This window comes from Engraulis encrasicolus, chromosome 22 (assembly GCF_034702125.1).
Source record: "Engraulis encrasicolus isolate BLACKSEA-1 chromosome 22, IST_EnEncr_1.0, whole genome shotgun sequence".
In the NCBI taxonomy this organism is placed as follows: domain Eukaryota; kingdom Metazoa; phylum Chordata; class Actinopteri; order Clupeiformes; family Engraulidae; genus Engraulis; species Engraulis encrasicolus.
In genome coordinates this window covers 51237655-51256011 of record NC_085878.1, presented here as the reverse complement: position 1 = coordinate 51256011, position 18357 = coordinate 51237655, and the positions used below count along the sequence as shown (strand labels likewise).

The window sequence follows — 18357 nt, the reverse complement described above, 5'->3', positions numbered from 1 at the left end:
TTGTTAAAGTACACCAGGATAAGACGTTAACAAACTTAATATTAAACAAAGTCCAAATCATAATGCCTAAATACAAAAACCCTGACTGGTGCGGCAGCAGCCACAGGTCCAAATAGAGCACCTATGAAGAACCGTCAGTTCCTTCAGCTTTTAAAGGCAGCTTGATTGCAGAGTGAGGTGCCATCAATTAAGCCAGTCCTTAACACCGAATGGAGGTCAATTTGATAAGCTGGAGAACAAGGCAAAACAGGACATGCATGCAGTCTTCTTAACACCATACATGTCTTCTTGTTGCTGCTGCCCCCAAGGAAAAGACTGTGTGCACGCACTCGCACACACACAAACATACATGGAACTGCACTATACGCATAAATGGTGTGACTTTTGTCATGTGCATTACACCCCTTTTGGTTGAAAACATTGAGGGGGATGCCAATGCAAGTCAATTGACCTGTAGACTAGCGTTGTTCATGCTCAACATGCCGAAAATGTGTTGTGTTGCCGGCTATTCAAATATATATATATATATATATATATATATATATATATATATATATAAATAATAGGCCTATAGCCAAATAGCCGTGGCTGAAGCATGGACTGTGTTCATTTAGGCTAGGCGATGTAGCATGTAAGTTAATGAGACATTCAATTTGGTTTCCCCCAATAAGGGGCTTAACACACATTCACGAGCAAAGTACCCAGATGGCCGTTCATACGTATGTGACTACAATACTCACAACAACTGCCTGGGCACCTGCAATATGCAACACACTCTGCTGCTTCCGAATGTTGTGACTTGATAACTGGAACAACAAGTATTTCTTAGTACTTGTATACTGTTACTGGTCCTGTCTTGCGCTTTGATGTCTGTCTGTTGGTCCTCCTGCATATGCCTATGTTAAAGGGGCATGCCACTAATTTGGGGCTTAATACAGTTAAAATCGTTTGCCAGGGTTTATAAAGGTGGTAAAGTGTCTTATTTTTCATGTTAGGCGTTGTCTTGCTTTAAGACAAGTTAAAAGAGGGAGTATATCGCTAAGCTAGTGAGAGTCAATGGATCACAGTAGCATGTGTGATCCATTGAGTCTCACCAGCTTAGATACTTACTCGCTCCTTAAAACAAGACAACACCTATCATGAAAAATAAGGCACTTTACCACCTTTATAAACCCAGGGCAACGATTTTAACCGTATTCAGCCCCAAAATAGTGGCATACCCCTTTTAAGTATTTTGCTTCTAAATCTTCAGAACTGCTGTATAGTGGTGCAGTAGTGCATAGTTGTGCAATTTCTTGGTATAATTCACAGGCCTTCAATGTCAGCGTAATTGGTCCCTGAATTGGTCCCATTCACAAATATTAGCCTACCTTTTATGAATGTTTACCACCACCATCAAATTCTAAGTATTCATTATGATTGGGGAAATTACACTTTTCATACATGTGAAGGGGGATCTCCTCAACATCTTAAGCTGCAAAACCTATTGTACTTTGGTCATAATGGTGAATATCAATTAAATATTCTGGCCACCATCCTACAAAATGCACTTTTAAGTCAGAAACACGTCATCTTTCCATTGATTTTGAAAGCCTACAAACTGGTTCCTGCCCGGATTTGTAATATTTGTTAAAGAAAAGTCATTTTTGTCCTAAAAAGTACCCACAACAAGTTTCTATGAACATGTTGACCCTTCCAATCAATTCCCCAATTGGAATTATCTAAAAAAAAGTGGTGTGTCGTTTGTCTTTTGTACCATGTCTGGTTCAAACCTTATGTGAATGACCTTGCCTATATTGGGGGGTGTCATCATATCGGGGCGTCTGGCGGGGGTCCCCCACCACTGAAAATGTCTGCCAGTGGTCATTTCTCTATTAGGGGAGCATGATGAACAATTCATGATAGGTTTCAAGAGGTAACCTCACCAGCTGATCTAGCCCATTTTTTACCCCCCAATTAATGATGTCTGGCAAGCCCCGCCCACCATCAAAAACGTCTGGCAGTGGCCATTCCTCAATCAGGGGACCATCTCAAACAATTTACAACAGGTTCCAAGTGGTAACCTCACCAACTGATCTAGCCCATTTTTGGGGGTGTCATCATACGGGGGCGTCTGCCGGGGGTAACCCACCACTAAAAATGTCTGGCAGTGGTCATTTCTCTATCAGGGGACTATGATGACCAATTTACAACAGGTTCCAAGTGGTAACCTCACCAACTGATCTAGCCCATTTTTGGGGTGCCAGTTTTACAGCCCCCCTGGCCACACCCACCAGAGGGAACCCGGCAGACGTGCTGTTCCTCTATCTGGGGACCATACCAGACATCATAGTACCCATAAAAATTGGTAACCTTCCCAACTAGGCTGACCCCCCTGGGCTCCTGGTCTAGTAGGCCCTATTGTCTGTGTGTAAGCTGTGAATGAATGTGTCAGAGAAATAATGGTAAATTCATGTATGCTAGTGTGCGTGTGCGTGCGCGCGCGTGCAAGCGAGAGAGAGAGAGAGAGAGAGAGAGAGAGAGAGAGAGAGAGAGGGAGAGAGAGAGAGAGAGAGAGAGATTATCAATGTCTTATTTAAATAATTCGCTAAACTGCACATTGGAGAGTGGTCAAACGCAAGTTCAAACTTCTGTGCTAACCCTGTTACATAGTGTACACAGTACACGAACTTGAACACAGTGCTGAGACGCTGGACCAATGCTAGTTCTATGCCCGAATCAAGGCAGATTTTCCCATAAACCAATAGGTGGCGGTATCGCCCTGAAGAAGAAGTTTGTGGAAACATCCGGTTCCACATCCGGTTTGAACCTCTTGTTGTTGCTAGCTTCTCGGTGCTCGTATATTAAACGCACGTTAACTTCGATTGAAATGTATGCCTTTTTAATTTTATAAAACCTTTCTAACTCATGGGTACATGTTAACTCTCTGAACAAGGTAAAAAAATCTATCAAACTAATCGCCAACAAGAACGACGTGTTTTGTGGTCTCGAGGCGACATGATGGAGGGTAAGTTTCCCTCTGCACTTTATCACCGGTGGCTCTTCTGAGAGGACACTAAAACAGCACAACACACACTCACACCTCCTTCCTTGCAAAAGCGAAAAGTCTGGTTTCTCTGAAACTCAGTATAAGATTGCGGGAATATTAACCGGGTCGTTTGACTCCGTGAAAACTCCGTAGTAAAATTAAATTAGGCTGAGGCAGTAGATGGCATGGCGTCAAATCCCCCCGTGCTTGTGTGAGTGTACAGTCAGTGTGGTACCCAAAAACAATCTTGGTCTCTAGACATAGTCCCTCCCAACGCTTTTGTTCCGTTGCTTTGATCGTGGTCTAGTCTTGGACTCTAACATAGCAATCTTGATCATTGTTTTGCATAGAGCAACCGAAATTTGCGTCATATGTGTGCGTGCCATTTCTGTAATTTTCATCGGAAAAACTTTTCCTTCCATCAGTTTGTCAATACATATGTTGTACACATTGTGAATGAATTTTGTTAGGATTGGCTAATCTATATGGGAATACCAAACATTTGTGGGGTCATTGACCCCGAGAGGGTCGATGAGATGCTCAACATCATAAGTTCCATTTCTGTTCAAATTGTCCAAATCTAAATAGTGCTCTCTACCTGAGAAAGCACATACTGTAAATTTCCTCAATTATTACCCCATTATTTCCTCATATCATTGCACAGAGATGCTGGGCACAAGATTAGAGAGTGGACGTAAACAGAGTTTTACTACCAACTTGGTACTCAAATGTGTTAATTAAGACGGTCTTAGACTGTCTGTCCCTTCGTATTGGTGTCAGATTCGTGCAAATGCCGTCCTGGGATCCTGCCTTGCCACGATAAAGGCACACTGAGTTTAATTAAACTCACTTGCCTCAAGTGTCAGATTTCATGTAAAATGACCCATTTGTGTAATGACAAGAGGTGTGATCTAAGGATACCAATTATTACTTATATAAATGTGATGTTAAACTCAGAGATGTATTATTTCTTATTAATCTCTTAATACACTGACATCCCTGTGTTTTTAAAATATGTTTATTTTCTTTGTTGTTTTTTCCCTATGTAGGAGCTGAGATGCTGGAAGACACTGTTGAGACGGTTCTTGAGAGGCGCGTGGATGACGTAGAGGTTCACAATGCGATCAGCGGGATTTTGTCTGCTGCTGCTGCTGTCGATGGTGATCAGCAGGTGTGGAAAGAAAATAATAACATTCACTCAAGTTACTGTAACTGAGGCACAAAATAAGTATGATGTTGCCATCAACATGCTTGTGTGAGAAACTTGTGGACTGCACCAGCAAGACTTGTGATATTTGAAGGCCCACATGGAAAGCTCCCATTTTCATTCTGGCACAGCACCCCACAGCACACAGTGTTCACTGCACACAACAAAATTGCTTTTATGCCTCACCCGTGCAGGGGGGCAGCTCCAAACGGCGCCCCAATGGAGCAGTGTGACCAAACGGTTCCATGCTCGGGGTAACTCAGTTATGGATGATGATGCGGGGAGAGCATTGGTTAATTACTCCTGCCACCAACCTATGAATATACCTTTGTTGCCCCAGGGGGAATAAAGCGGGTTGGGAGTCGAACCGGCAACCTTTGGGCTACAATTCTGACTGCCCAATATACATCTCCTGGTACATGTTGTTTTTAAACCCCTGACAACACTCTTTTGATCATCCATAAAAAAATGCCTTGATTGTATGAAGTCATGTTGTCCTTGTGGCATGCGAGATAATCAGTGCACTTCTCAGTTTTTCACGGTTTAGCTGAGGGGTAGCAACATTAGTTTATTTATTATTGCTCTCAAAAGACACTGATAAGCACACCCATGTAGTTGTGTTATTCCTTTTCATTAATGGGAAACTACTTCTGGGACTCACAAATGTCTTTTGGACAACGTCCATCTTCTACCCAAAAGAGGTAAATGTAACCACCAGCTTCATAACTTTGGGCACAGGTGGGTCAGTTGTTAGAGGAGCTTATTCTGCAACCAGAAAGGTGCAGGTTCGAGCTCAGCTCTGTCTGGCCTCCGTCGATGTGTCCTTGAGCAAGATAATTGCTCCTGATTGCAGGGTTGTATCCTGCGTGGAAACCTGCAATGGCTCCCTGTGCTTTTCCTTGAGAAGGATTTAAACTAATGAATGATGCTTTTACTTATTACATTTTTCTACATTTCTACTTTTTCTTCTTTTCTACTTTTTCTATGTCTGGTAATCAGAAATACCAGTCCGCTGATGCTGAAGAGACCACCACCACAGCAATGCCCTCTTCCAGAGAGCGGAGTTTAGTGTGGTCCTTCTTCAAGAAGGCCGACGACCGGATGGCCACATGTTCCCTGTGCCAAAATCAGATCCAATATTTCAGCAGCACCAGCAACCTACATCGACATTTAAAGAATAAGCATGCTGCTGAGTTTCGTGAACTACAAATCAATGCTGGGAAAGAATTCGGTAAGTGATGTAAATGCATCTTGAATTCATTCATTTGTACAAGTCCAGTTATTGCTCTAGCGTGGCCCAGTGTCCATTTTAAATGTACAGTAGATATTCTTGTATTAGGTTCATTATGTCTAATTAACTGTTAAATCGAGTCTTAATTTGTTCTTTTGTTACAGACATGTTACAAGTTGTGTCCTTTACCTGACGTGTTTGAATGGCGTGTAACTTCTTAACAAAAGAAAACCTTAAGACTTCATTTTAATGTAGTTTATTTACAGATTTTATGCTGCTCTGTGTAATATTTTTGTGTGTTTATTTCCAGAATTCATACAGCCCATTCACAAATGTTACATTTTTTATGAATACTTACCACCACCATGAAATTCTAAATAATCATTATGACTGGGAAAATTGCATTTTTCATACATAAAAAGGGGGATCTTCTCCATGGTCTTCCATTTTGAATTTCCAGAAAAAGGCATTTTCAGCTGCAAAACGTAATGTCCTTTGGTCATACTAGTAAATATTGGTTGATTATTTATTAATGAAAAGATCAAACTTGGCAATAGGCAGCACAGTTTCAATGATCTGGCTCTGGTCTTTGGTTTCGTTTGGTTTGTTTATGGATATAGGATGACAGGGTATCCAAGGGATAACATGTAAAGGGTAGAAACACTTATTTCCAACATGGTCCCTGATGGAAGAGGACAAGACATAACAAAAACATGTAACGGATATCACATATACACATATACCATCACATTCTTAAGTCACCTAGTTCTCCACTTTATTCCACAAAAATACTCTAACCCTTTGTTTAAAACATATTTTTGTTTCTGCCATTTTAATATTTAGTGGAAGGCTATTCCATAGCATAATCCCGGTATAAAAGAAAGAGCAGCGAGCTGTGCTCTTTGAAGCTGGTACCTTACAGGTAGGGCTGGGCGATATGGAAAAAAAACAATATCACTTCACGATATGGATTACTTTATATCACGATAACGATATATATCACGATATAGCACAATTACATTACAAGTTTTCAGTTATTCTCTTAATTTGCTGTTTATTTTTTCATGTTGCAAAACAACCTTTCTTTAAAATGGATCTTTTTATTCTCATTCGTACAGTTACATTAACTTATAGTGTTTATTGTGACAACATGAAATGTAATTAAATGATACTCAAAGTAACGTCCCTGTGCACAACCACTGTCCAGGTGCTGGTGATGTGCAGTAAGAGTAATCCAAGTAAATGAAGGATGAATCACCGCACACTGGTATCTTTGTTGGTAGTTTATTTGGTGAACAACGCATTTCGCTATTGCTTCATCAGGTTCACTCTGACATTACACATGTCATCCAAAGGTGATAAGGGTGATTACCTGGTTACATGACCTCACCCACATTCAACCACTCCACCCATTTAAGTGCTAGAAAACACTCAATCCTAGTTTAGGTATGTATATTATCACATCCTACCATTTAAATTACTATACAATTGTCATGCATTTTACCAGATAAATATGCTCACATCCCTGTATCTATATTCATATCCACATAGAGTTCATACAATGCATATCACTCCTCAGATGCAGGTTCAGGCCATTAGTAAATAAAAACACATGATATCAAAGTGCAAAAGTGCTAATCCCAATGTGCAAAAAATCACAGTATAATCAAAATCCTTTCTCAAAAAATATTAATGTCCATATTGTAGTAGGTCTCTCATCCAGTCCGACATCTTCCTTTTTACATGACATATCCGACTCCTGAAGCAGGTTCATTAGTCAACAATAGTCAACAATAAAAGTGACAATCTTAATGTCGCATAGGCCCATCCATTTTAAAAAAAAAGGACATTTACAGTGTGCAATTCAGCAGTGCATGCATGTTACAAGAATACACTGAGGTCCTGTAATTCATTCAAACCATGGGGTTCTACTGTGTTCAGTTCGTGTATCAAGTAGGTCTCTCTCTGCAAAAGTTGCTTAATTACATTGCCCCCTGTTAGTTTTTGTTGTATGCGTTCTATACCTATGAATTTCAGGGAAGCGGCTGATCCATGATTTTTTTTCTTTATAGTGCCTAGCTATAGCATAATCCATGTTTCCGTTTCGTATTGCCCCTTTGTGTTCAGCAATTCTTAGTTTTAAATTGCGCTTTGTTTGGCCAATGTACATCAATCCACATGGGCATTTTAACATGCATACCACATGTGTCGAGAGGCAATTGATGAATTCTTTTATGGGGTATTTCTTCCCAGAGTGGGGATGACCGAATGTTTTTGTGTCAAATGTATGTGAACAATGAGCACATTTCCCACATCTATAGTTTCCATGTATCCCTTTGGCCAGCCAAGTCTTTTTGGGGGTCTCCATATAGGTGGAACTAACCACCATGTCTTTGATATTTCTCCCTCTTTTAAAACAGAACCGAGGTGGCAGTGATGACAGGTGGTGTAGACTAGGGTCACATTTTAAAGGCGGATTCATACTTGGCGTTACTGGCGCTAACCTCCTTCATACCTCACTCGCGACGATGGCGCGCGCTCAAAATGACGTCACACGCCCCTCAGCAAGCTGGCGCGGCGCGAGGTCGTGCACCCCACATTTTTTGTAACTTGGCGTGCGCCACCAGCGACCATGCAGGTAGGCAGACAAAGCAGGGGTTGCGAAGAGAGGCTACAGCTACTGCAGGCTACTACAGAATGGACCCTGCATCATTTTGACGATAATAAAATGTCATTGAGAGTTATTTTATCTTCTCCCTTAAATGTTGTTCAGTGAAACAATTGGTTACTTTGTTCAGAAGCACGTTGTGTTTGGCGATCTATTTATAAATTCTGCAGCCAGAACAATGCTATCACATGGTCTTGGAATGATCTGACAATGTAGGCTACAACAAAAATCTATGTTTCAATATGGTAAGTCATAAGTCAGATGTTCAGTAGCCCTACAGCAGCCGTGTTTGGCTTTCTATTTTTATACATCTGTAGAACACACGCTGCGAGTTGCGAAAGATACTGCCGTTTCTCTCATGAACAGCAGAGGGCACACTTCCGAAAATGCAAGCGAAAGCCTGTTAATGGCGCTTTTGACTATGAATGGTCTGCCACATTTTAATGGTTCTCGCGCCAAGTGCGCCAAAGTGCGCACGTGAAGTATGCAGAGCCCTTTCGACTTCTCAGTGTTTTCTGATGAGCCGCTTGATCTGGTTTGATGCGGTGGAGTAATCAGAAACAAAAGTCACTCTGTTTTCAGTGTTTTTAGGTGTGGTAATGATAGTAATGATGCTCTGTCCCTCCTGTGGGCCTTGTAATTGTACTTGTAATTAAATGATATTCAATTGTATCTAATTGATAAAATTACTATCACGATATAAACGATATAGGAGAAAGGTCACGATATACACTTTTATATCACGATAAACATATATATCGTCATATTGCCCAGCCCTACTTACAGGAGCGAACACTTGCTCTTGTTTCATGGACATGTTGAGTATGCACCATTACAATTTGGGATCCCAAATACTTAGGGGCTATCCCATTAATAATGTTAAACATATGATTCAGTTCTAGATGTGCAACCCTTTATTTTCATAGGCGGATAGTCCACTTTCTTAAAATCATTAGAAGTGACATGATGCCTAGACGGTTTGCCTAATCATGTTGTTCTGCATAACCTGCATTTTATTTTTAATTTTCACTGTCAGGCCACTGTACCATACTGAACAGGCATAGTCAAAATGGCACTACACAAGCGCTGACGCAAGAAGTTTTTTTTTACTCTAAAATCCAATGGCCTTGTATTACGGTACAAAAATTTCAATTTAGAAGCATTTTTATTTAATAGCTTCTCCGCAACTGAATGACCGGTCAAAGTCTGGTCCAGTGTTAAACCTAGATATGTAACTGTTGATTTTGTTTATTTCGTTACCGTTACATGTGACTTTTAACTCGGGTGCCTTTTTTATCTTATGTTTGGTACCAAATAAAATGCATTCAGATTTCCCCACATGCAAAGACAGTCTATTGTCTAGCAGCCACTGTCTTGCATTATTCAACTCATGAGTGAGGGTGTGTTGAATCTGAGAGATGTTTCTACAAAGCAAAAAACCTTGGTGTGACCCTAGATCCATTTTTTATAATGCAGAAACAAATTAACAGTTTGTAAAATACAGTTTATATCAACTAAGGTTTTTATCCAAGGCTAAACCTTTTTTATCTTTTAAAATTTTTGAAAATGTCATCCATGCCTTTGTCACCTCCCGCCTAGACTACTGCACTGCCCTATAAGCCGGCATAAGTTCCGCCTCTCTAAACCGGCTACAACTTCTGCAAAATGCAGCAGCACGTCTTCTGACCAAGACAAGGAGGCGTGAGCATATTACACCTGTACTTGCTGCCCTCCTCTGGCTCCCGGTACGATACAGGATAAATCTTAAGATTCTTTTATTTGTTTTTAAAGCCCTACATGGTCTGGCACCCCTTACCTAGCTGATCTTTTAACTATACAGAGCCATCATAATCACAAATTTGATGTCTATCTGATAGGTATGATTTAAACCACTGTAATGATGCCTGGCCGAAACCCATACATTGCAATTTAGATAAAAGATTTGAATGGTCCACAGTGTCAAATGCGTTCACAGTCTTACACAGTGCATCTGGAAATAAGCTTACTAAACTACACTACCTGTAAGATACAAACCCCAACTCCGATGAAGTTGGGACGTTTGGTAAACTGAGAATAAAAGGCCATCATTTTCAAAACATTCAATACATTCCTTAGATGGAGAATAGTGAAAAGACAACATATCAAGTGTTAAAACCGAGAAAAAATATTGTTTTAGGGGACATGTACTCATTTCTAATTTGATAACTGCAGCACGTCTCAAATAATTTGTTACGGGGATCAGTGAAATTTTATAAACATCCAAATAAGATAAAACAACAAGTAAGAACTTTTCAAAATGAATTGTACTGATGAACAATTTGAGTGTCCAGGTATAAGACAATCACAGAGAGGCTGAGTCACTCATTAAAAATGCAGAGGGAACACTTACCATAGTTATTACATAAAGTTTTGAATTCCCTTGATTTACGGCGATTGAGTGTATATAAGACATATTTTTGTCATTAAAATCATTGTATAGGTTCGTGACATCATGAAATATATATTGGCTGTAGTCTGCCTCTAGCACTCCAAGAATTACAGCTAGTGAAAACTTGACCATATTAAGGACTAAGCTTCATGTGTGCAAATAATAGAGGTGTTTAACATTCCCCTATCCACCTGAGGTCACTTGAATTAGACCCAGAAGACATGGGAAACTGTCTTTTGCTTACAGAAGTCAGCATAAAAATAAAATAATAGAGTCTTGCACATCCTGTGCTACAGTGAAAATTGACCATGCAACTTGTGTTAGTGCTAACTTCAAAAGTCAGCCTCCATGATGGCATGGGGGTGCAGTAGTACATTGGTTAAGCTGTTCTAACTCACCTGTAGAATTGAATACAGTACTGAATGAAATAAATGGGTTTTAAACAGCATGAAAAGCCACTCGTGCATTATATTTTGAAGGAAGATCTTCGATTACTGCCACATAGTAAGGACAAATTGCATTCTCTACTATGTTTTAACAGTTTAACTCCAACATAAGGACCAGCAGGACATAAAATGGCTGGCTTTTGGTCAAGATCTGTCACACTGTAAGCACTACAGAAAGGAAAACATTGCAAAACATGACAAGGAATACACCTACCATTTTAAGCTGTTGAAATCATTTCCAAGATAGTAATCAACACTGCTTTTATATAAAATCATCTCAAAGGTTAATGCCATCAACGGTTAAGTGTTGTCCTTTGTTTTGTTTTTAGTCTTCCTTGACATTTGCTGCCTTTTATTGTCCCCGTCCCAACTCTTTTGAGACGCGTTGGATTTACATATTCATGAATATCCCCCAAAACAATAATTTTGGTCAGTTTTGATGGCTGATATGTTTTCTTTGTACCGTTCTCCAACTAATGTCAGAACCAGACTTTTTGAAAATGGCAGTATTTTGTTATTATTCACAATTAACCTTGCGTCCCAACTTCTATGGAGTTGGGGTTTGTAGAAGTATGAAATCAAATCACACATCATCAGACACGTATGAAGTGACTCTGTGTAGGTTCTTTCCAATATGAAGACCCCCTTCCTCGACCTGTTTCACTGACTGGCGCCCCTCCTCGGTGGCGAAAACAGTTATGTTTTCCTGCTGTCAGCCAAGCCACAACAACTTTTGGGGTACTATTATTCATTCACCATCTGATAGCAAATGAAAAAATGACATTATAATTGCGCTTTTGCGAGTTATTAAATACATTTGTGTTGTCAGTGACATCATCACGAGGCCACAAGCAGGCAAGGGAGAAAGGGAGGGTGGCAGTTAGGGTACTAGAAAGAACATGTGACAGTTTTTTGATTTGGCACCTGCTGATGCTTTTTTGCTGGATGTGCGCACTTTCCACTACACTCTTGGTACTAGAAAGAACCCAATGAGGCAACTGTTACTCTTTAATTCACATTTTAATACTGGTTTTGTGTATTTGAGGTGATTGTTCTGTTAAACTTGGAATCCTTTTTTTTTCCTTTGTCCTCACAGAATCAGAAGTGCAAGGAGATAAAGAGGCACAAGAGTCTATGGAGAAGTTTTTAGAGGACATAAAATGCCGTCTCGGTGACGAAGAAGGCGATGCTCCACACACCCCAGCTGAAGAGCAGCCCACAAGCGGCGGAGAGAATGGCGGCGACGATGCGAGCTCTGACCTAGCAGTGGCGGACACATCTAAAACCGGAGAAAAGCCGAAGAAAAGCCCAGTCTGGGCACTCTTTAGAAAACTGGACCAGCGGATGGCCATGTGTCTACTGTGTAGGAAGAGATTGCAGCATTTCAGCAGCACTGGTAACCTGTATCGTCATCTAAGGAGAGAGCATCCAGCTCATTTGGCCAAGCTGGAAACCCACACCACGTTGCAGGCTAACAAGAAAGGCCACATGCAGATGACAGGTATGCATGATCAGAGCAACCACAGAGGTCAGTAGTTTTTCGAAGTAGTTTATTATTAACCTCAAAAGGGATTTCAAGTGTCCTCCCAAAACTACCTTCAGCCTTTGTCCTGCATCTTTTCCTGGGATCTGGACAATCTTCATCTTCAACCACACAGGTCAGGTCAACATAGAATTGTGCCTGTGCCGCTCTCTGCACCTTACATTGGCTATAAAAAGGTCTACACACCCCTATTAAAATGCCATGTTTTTGTGATGTTAATGAAAATCAGAGTGTTCGGAAACCACCATGTTAGTTTCCAATGGGAGTGAAGAAAAACATGTTTTTTTCTAATCAAAACGTTACTGCAAAGTAGACAACAGCAGGTTCATCTAAGTCACCCCTGAAGAAATAAACAAACTTGGATCGTACTTTGGGAAGCGTTATGCAACATGGACTATGTATATGGTAGGGAGGAGGGGGTTATGAGTAAGGAGTAGGCTATATACTTATACATTGAGTTCCAAATTATTATGCTTATTACATTTTCCACCATTTCCCCTAAATAATCAACATAAATGACAGACATTCATCATCATTTTCAAGTCATCAACCATTAGAGTACATTTAGTGTGCTCCAACTGTTCCAAATTATTACGTTAACAGAGTTTGTAGTGTTAAAAGAATTCAAAATGGTTATTCTTTAAATTAAAAGCATTAACATGTCTTAATTAATTAAATTAAAAGCAATTTCAGTGATCTTACAGTTCAAGTTACATTACTGGATTTTCAGCCTATTGAGAGCACACACAGGTTTGTGCAGATAAAGGCAAAAGTACCATAAAATACCATTGCAAAGCAGAAAGGGGGTGAAACGGGTGACATTTGAAGCAAGTGGTAGCTCTGGAGTCCCACAAACTGCAAGGTGTAGCTATGCAATTATGCATTCCCTCTATGCATTCCTAACCAATGCTCACAAGCAGAAATTACCCGAGTGGGCCAAGAAATGCATCCATACAACTTTTCAAACAGTATTGTTCACTGTTTGGTGCCCTTGCAACCCTGGATGCTCCAGGTGGATGGTTGGTGAATCACCACCATCTTCTAAGGTTATGCCATCAGCAAAGAGGGGTCATGATTTGGGACGCATCATGGGCTCCTGGGTCATTTCACGTGAAATCAGACACTTTGGGACCCGACCGACACGGATTTCAATCATACTTGCTGTGCCTGTTTAGTAGCAAGGTAGCACCCCAGAACTGCAGTTGTGTGAATCTGACACCAATATTAAGGGAGAAACAGACTAGCAAAGGTTTACATGTGAGGGTAGGACACTATGTATTCGGCCTTGATTATATCAGTCAGTGTAAGTCACAAAAGGATGTCTGAAGGATTGTTTGAAAGCTCTTGTCTGGCACTACAACTTACACACACAGCATGGAATACAACAACCTTCAGAATATGAATTATGATGCATAGAAAATTTTAAAATTGAATATCAAAAAAACTTAAATTTTAAAATGGCTGGTTTCTTGTCTAAACATAGCATGTAAGATCATAACACCTGAAAATGGGGTGTTTGGTTCTTAATTCATTTCAGAGATAATGGGACATAAAGGTTGAAATGAGTTGTAATGAAGTAGTAATAGAGTAGTGTCAGGGACAGGGCTGGACTGGCCATCTGGCATAACAGGCATTTTCCCGGTGAGCCCTGCACCCTCGTCAGTCCCTATTCCAGGTACTCAAAAGCTACACGGCTTCTGCCCATTGTCAATGGACACAGTGGAAACTAGACCATTTTAAGCATTCGGAGAAAGCAGGGTTCAAAGAATAAGCTCAGTAAAGGATTTTTTTTAAATGTTCAAGCATCAGAGGGTATGATGTAGCTGTATATGATGGCTGCTAGTGGCTAGCATGTGTTGAGGAATGTATGCCGAGCACTGGAGAGGTGAAACTGAACTTCCTGCATCCTCATGGACCATCTCCATCCTTCACATATTCCGATAGACATGCTGTCATGTGATATTACTATGGTATCACCATATTATTACTAGGTGATTTGTATGATGCCATATTTTTGAGTCCCATTGTCTCTGAAATGAATAAAGAACCAAACACCAGCATTTCAGGTGTTGTTCATGACATTGCAGGCTATGTTTAGACAAGGAACTAGCCATTTTAAAATACAAGTTTTTTTTGATATTCAATTTTTAATTTTTCAATTTATGATAATTCATATGATGTATGATTGAAATCCGTGTCGGTCGGGTCCCAAAGTGTCTGATTTCACGTGAAATGACTCCTTCAAAGTACCCAAATGAGTGAAAATTATGTATGTTGGAAGTATGTGGAGTTCATGACTTATCACTTTTCTCCATGACAAAAAAATAAGAACCATGCTTTCTATAATGACATCATCTTAATGCAATTCTGCTTGTGAGTGTAGCGCTTGTGTAGAGGACCTGTAGGAAAAGGCACTAAATATCTACCTAGGCAGTAGGCTTAAAATTATCACACAACTGAAAATAATTAATCAGGAGACAGTTTTTAAAAGTGAAACAGTTGACCGATTTATTGTCTATACACCTGCTGTGCACTTAGGCACAGTGCTTACCTTTGGAATGATGTGACTGAGTCACAAATCAAAAACAAACAAAATAAAAGCAGAGCTCTTCAAAATAAAAGTAAGAATTAAAATAATTAAAAGTGGTCAGACCTTTTCCCTTCAAAAAATATACCAGAGTCCTTATTTTTCTTAGTTCAGTTAGATTCAGTCCTCTTTAATTCCCAAAAATGTCCAAAAAGTGTCCCCAAAACCTTTGTCCCTTTGCAAGACCCAATGTATCAATTCCAAACCACAAGTTGAGTCAAAAGAGGTCAGTCTGTAAGAGTTTCTCTATCTGGCTGTTGATTCAAGTGGTTTCCTGGAGGCAGTCAAACAGCTGGCCACATTGTCTGCTGGTGACCGTCAGTCCTCGCTGGGCTCGGCTCGCCATCTTGGAATCATCTGTTTCTTCATCCAAACAAAAAACCAGTCAGAGAATCTAATCACATATAACTCGTATGATACAACTTGTTGACGTGGTTGGATTCACTTAGTAGGGTAACATATCACTATTTTTTAGGAAAAGTAATCAGTTTAAGAGGGAAGAAAGTAAGGAGCTCACAAACTCGTGTCCAGCAGGAACAAGATTGAGTTGAAGAGAAAGGAAACGGAAGGGTCAGACTGACCACTACTCTCAGGGCAGTGGGCAGTGTTGGAGCGCCCTCATATGGCAGTACCTGGGCTGGGTTGCTGTTTTTGGTAGCCTTATTTCTAAAGGGGTTACATGAGCATTGACTAGATTGGAAAGACGGTGTTTATGTATAACAGCATATTTACACCTTGGTGTTTGTGGGACTACAGAGATACCGGCAGCTTCAAATGTCATCTGTTTCACCTGTTTGCTGCTTTGTAATGGTATTATGCCTTTATCTGCACAAACCGTTGTGCTTTGAGGCGGCTACAGATCTAGTAATGCAAATTGAGCCGTCCGTGATTTGTACTTAAACCAATTGACGAATAAGGCACCTACAAAAAAGGGTGCTGAATGCCTGAGCCCTTTTTTTAATAAAAGCTGCCCTCAGCCTATAAAAACCTAAATATCTTAGCTTCTGAAGCACATAAAAATATGCACCTAGTTGCATTTAAACGCAGAGACCCTCATCTTTCATTAGAATGTGTTCATTCATCTCAAACAAACAGATTTTTAATAAAGTTGTCTCAAATGTCATGAGCCTGAATGTTGCGTAATGCAGCTCCAGGCGCTAGGGCCGATGTTGCGCAACGCAACATCAGGCGTCAATGGGCTACTAGAGGGAGAGAGAGAGCGAGAGACTGTGCGTATATGTGTGACCTGGACAATCAGTCATATTAATGTCCCCACCACATTCCAAACCAAATATACACCTTTGAGCGAGAGCTAGGCCTGAGAAAAGACATGGGCGTGACTCGGAACGTGGTCCCCCATCTGCCTGTAAGGTTATGATCGGGTGCAGGGCTATACATTTGGCTAGTAGATGTTAATCGCACTAGCCAAACATACACTTGCCATCAGTGAAAGTCGCTAGTAAGCTTTCTTCTCTACCAGCCAAACTGAAATTTCACCAGCATTTGGCTGGTGTTCATTTAGAGCCCTGATTGGGTGCAATAGCAGTCGGACAGCATCAGCCTGATTCGTCGGATGGTTTCTTTGACTTAGTGGAAATAATCTGCCCTCACAGGACATTGAGATTAGATGAGTAAGATTTTCTTGATCTTTTTTTAAATAAACGTGTCGCTGCTTTTAACAAGTTAAAAAGTTGATCAAACTTTGCATGTCCTCTTTTCCAAAGCTGTTAGAGGTAGGATGCTGAAAGGTATTCTCTCAGTTTGCATCAAAAGGTACCTGTATTTGAAAAATCGAAGAGGGTCACCTCGGGGAGGGCCTGTGCATTGACATGGAATGGCCCTATAGTATTGTATAGCCAGCTGCAACCTATATTTATTATTCACTAATTCTATTTTATGGTTTTCACTGCTGCTGTAGGAAGGACTACACATCGTGTACAGCATCGTGAACGTGAACTAAGAGATGCCCTAAGACTCGTCCAGGCTGAGGAAGGACGATGTTTGGAACAGCAGAAAGTTCTCCAGGAAAAGACCCGTGAACTCCAAGCAGAAAAGGAGGCACTGGACTCAGAAAGACGAGCGCTTCAGGAAGAGGCCAAGACGCTACAGAGAGAAAAAGAAGAGATTCGAGTGGAGCGTGAAAAACTTCACAGCGAGAGGGAAAAGGTTGAAAGACTCAAACAGTCTTTGAATCAGAGAGGTGTTTGGTAATAATTATTCAGTAGGTGGACATTGTGTGTGACTGTTTTATTGTCTTTTAAAAAAAATAAAAAACACTGAAAATTCTGTTTTTGGTTCATAGCATTTGGTTCTTGTTTTTGTTTGGTCTCTATAGCAATAGCCTACCCAGGTGCAGATGATGATGATTACAACACCTTACATAGGGCAGCCACAGTGTAATGGTAAAGGACATGAGCTTTACATCAAAACGTTGAAGGTTTGAATCCCACCCTTCCATTCCCTACCGCACCTCATGGGTGGCGTGCCCTTGAGCAAGGCACCTAACCCCATACTGCTCCAGGGATTGTAACCAATACCCTGTAAATAATTTGGTTTTGAATAAAATGAAATAAGTCAGCTTAATGAAATGTACTGCTAATGTACCAGATGACAAGAAAGGGCCTCCATGGCTGTTGCTTTGGAAAAGATTCAGGAGTTAAGCAAAGATGTAAGGACCCTATAGTTGTTGGGTGTTTGGGGGTTTCTCTCCCCTAATATATTTTGAAAATTAGGTTGTTGTGTGTCCTCCTGACACCTGACCACTTCCTAGTTGTCTTCCTGGGCCTACAATGAAGCTGGGATCAGTGCTACTCAACCCCAATCTGATACAGAAAGGAGGGACGACACACAGATTGCACCACACTGTCCAGCCCTCCCCAGGTCTCTTTCCTCAAGTGACAAGAGGTGATGTTTTTATACTAAAATCTGTAACACACGTCAAAATAAAGAGTTAATGCTCCATTCTGCTGCATATTGTCAATACAAAGGAACATTAATTCTTAGGGGTGCTTTTAAGTTGACCGCTGTGGAGGATCCGCTAAGAACCTTAAAAAACTAGGGTTCTTCCCAGGAACCTATTTGTGACTAGTCTGTTCCTCAGTGAACCTTTGCTTGCAGCTCTTGTATGAAGTTGTTAAAAAGTATGCATATTTTTTCCTTTGGATTTTAAGGTCTGAGAACATTGCATCTTCAGTGTTATTTTGACCATTTCATTTTCAG

General features: G+C 40.5%; 1 protein-coding gene across 1 annotated transcript; it reads left to right on the top strand.

The window, feature by feature from the left end:
- Positions 1–2768: 2768 nt before the first annotated feature.
- LOC134438908 (uncharacterized) lies at positions 2769–17424 on the top strand. Its single transcript, XM_063188630.1, has 5 exons — positions 2769–3007; positions 4078–4199; positions 5235–5466; positions 12105–12509; positions 17057–17424. The coding sequence occupies exons 1-5, from the start codon at positions 2998–3000 to the stop codon at positions 17347–17349; spliced, it is 1062 nt and encodes a 353-aa protein (XP_063044700.1). The 5' UTR covers positions 2769–2997; the 3' UTR covers positions 17350–17424.
- The last annotated feature ends 933 nt before the right edge of the window (positions 17425–18357 follow it).

Excerpts from the sequence above, each read along its gene's own strand:
- LOC134438908 (XM_063188630.1), top strand. Across the intron at positions 4,200-5,234 it reads CTGTCGATGGTGATCAGCAG|AAATACCAGTCCGCTGATGC; the intron begins GTGTGGAAAGAA and ends TCTGGTAATCAG. Across the intron at positions 5,467-12,104 it reads CAATGCTGGGAAAGAATTCG|AATCAGAAGTGCAAGGAGAT; the intron begins GTAAGTGATGTA and ends TTGTCCTCACAG.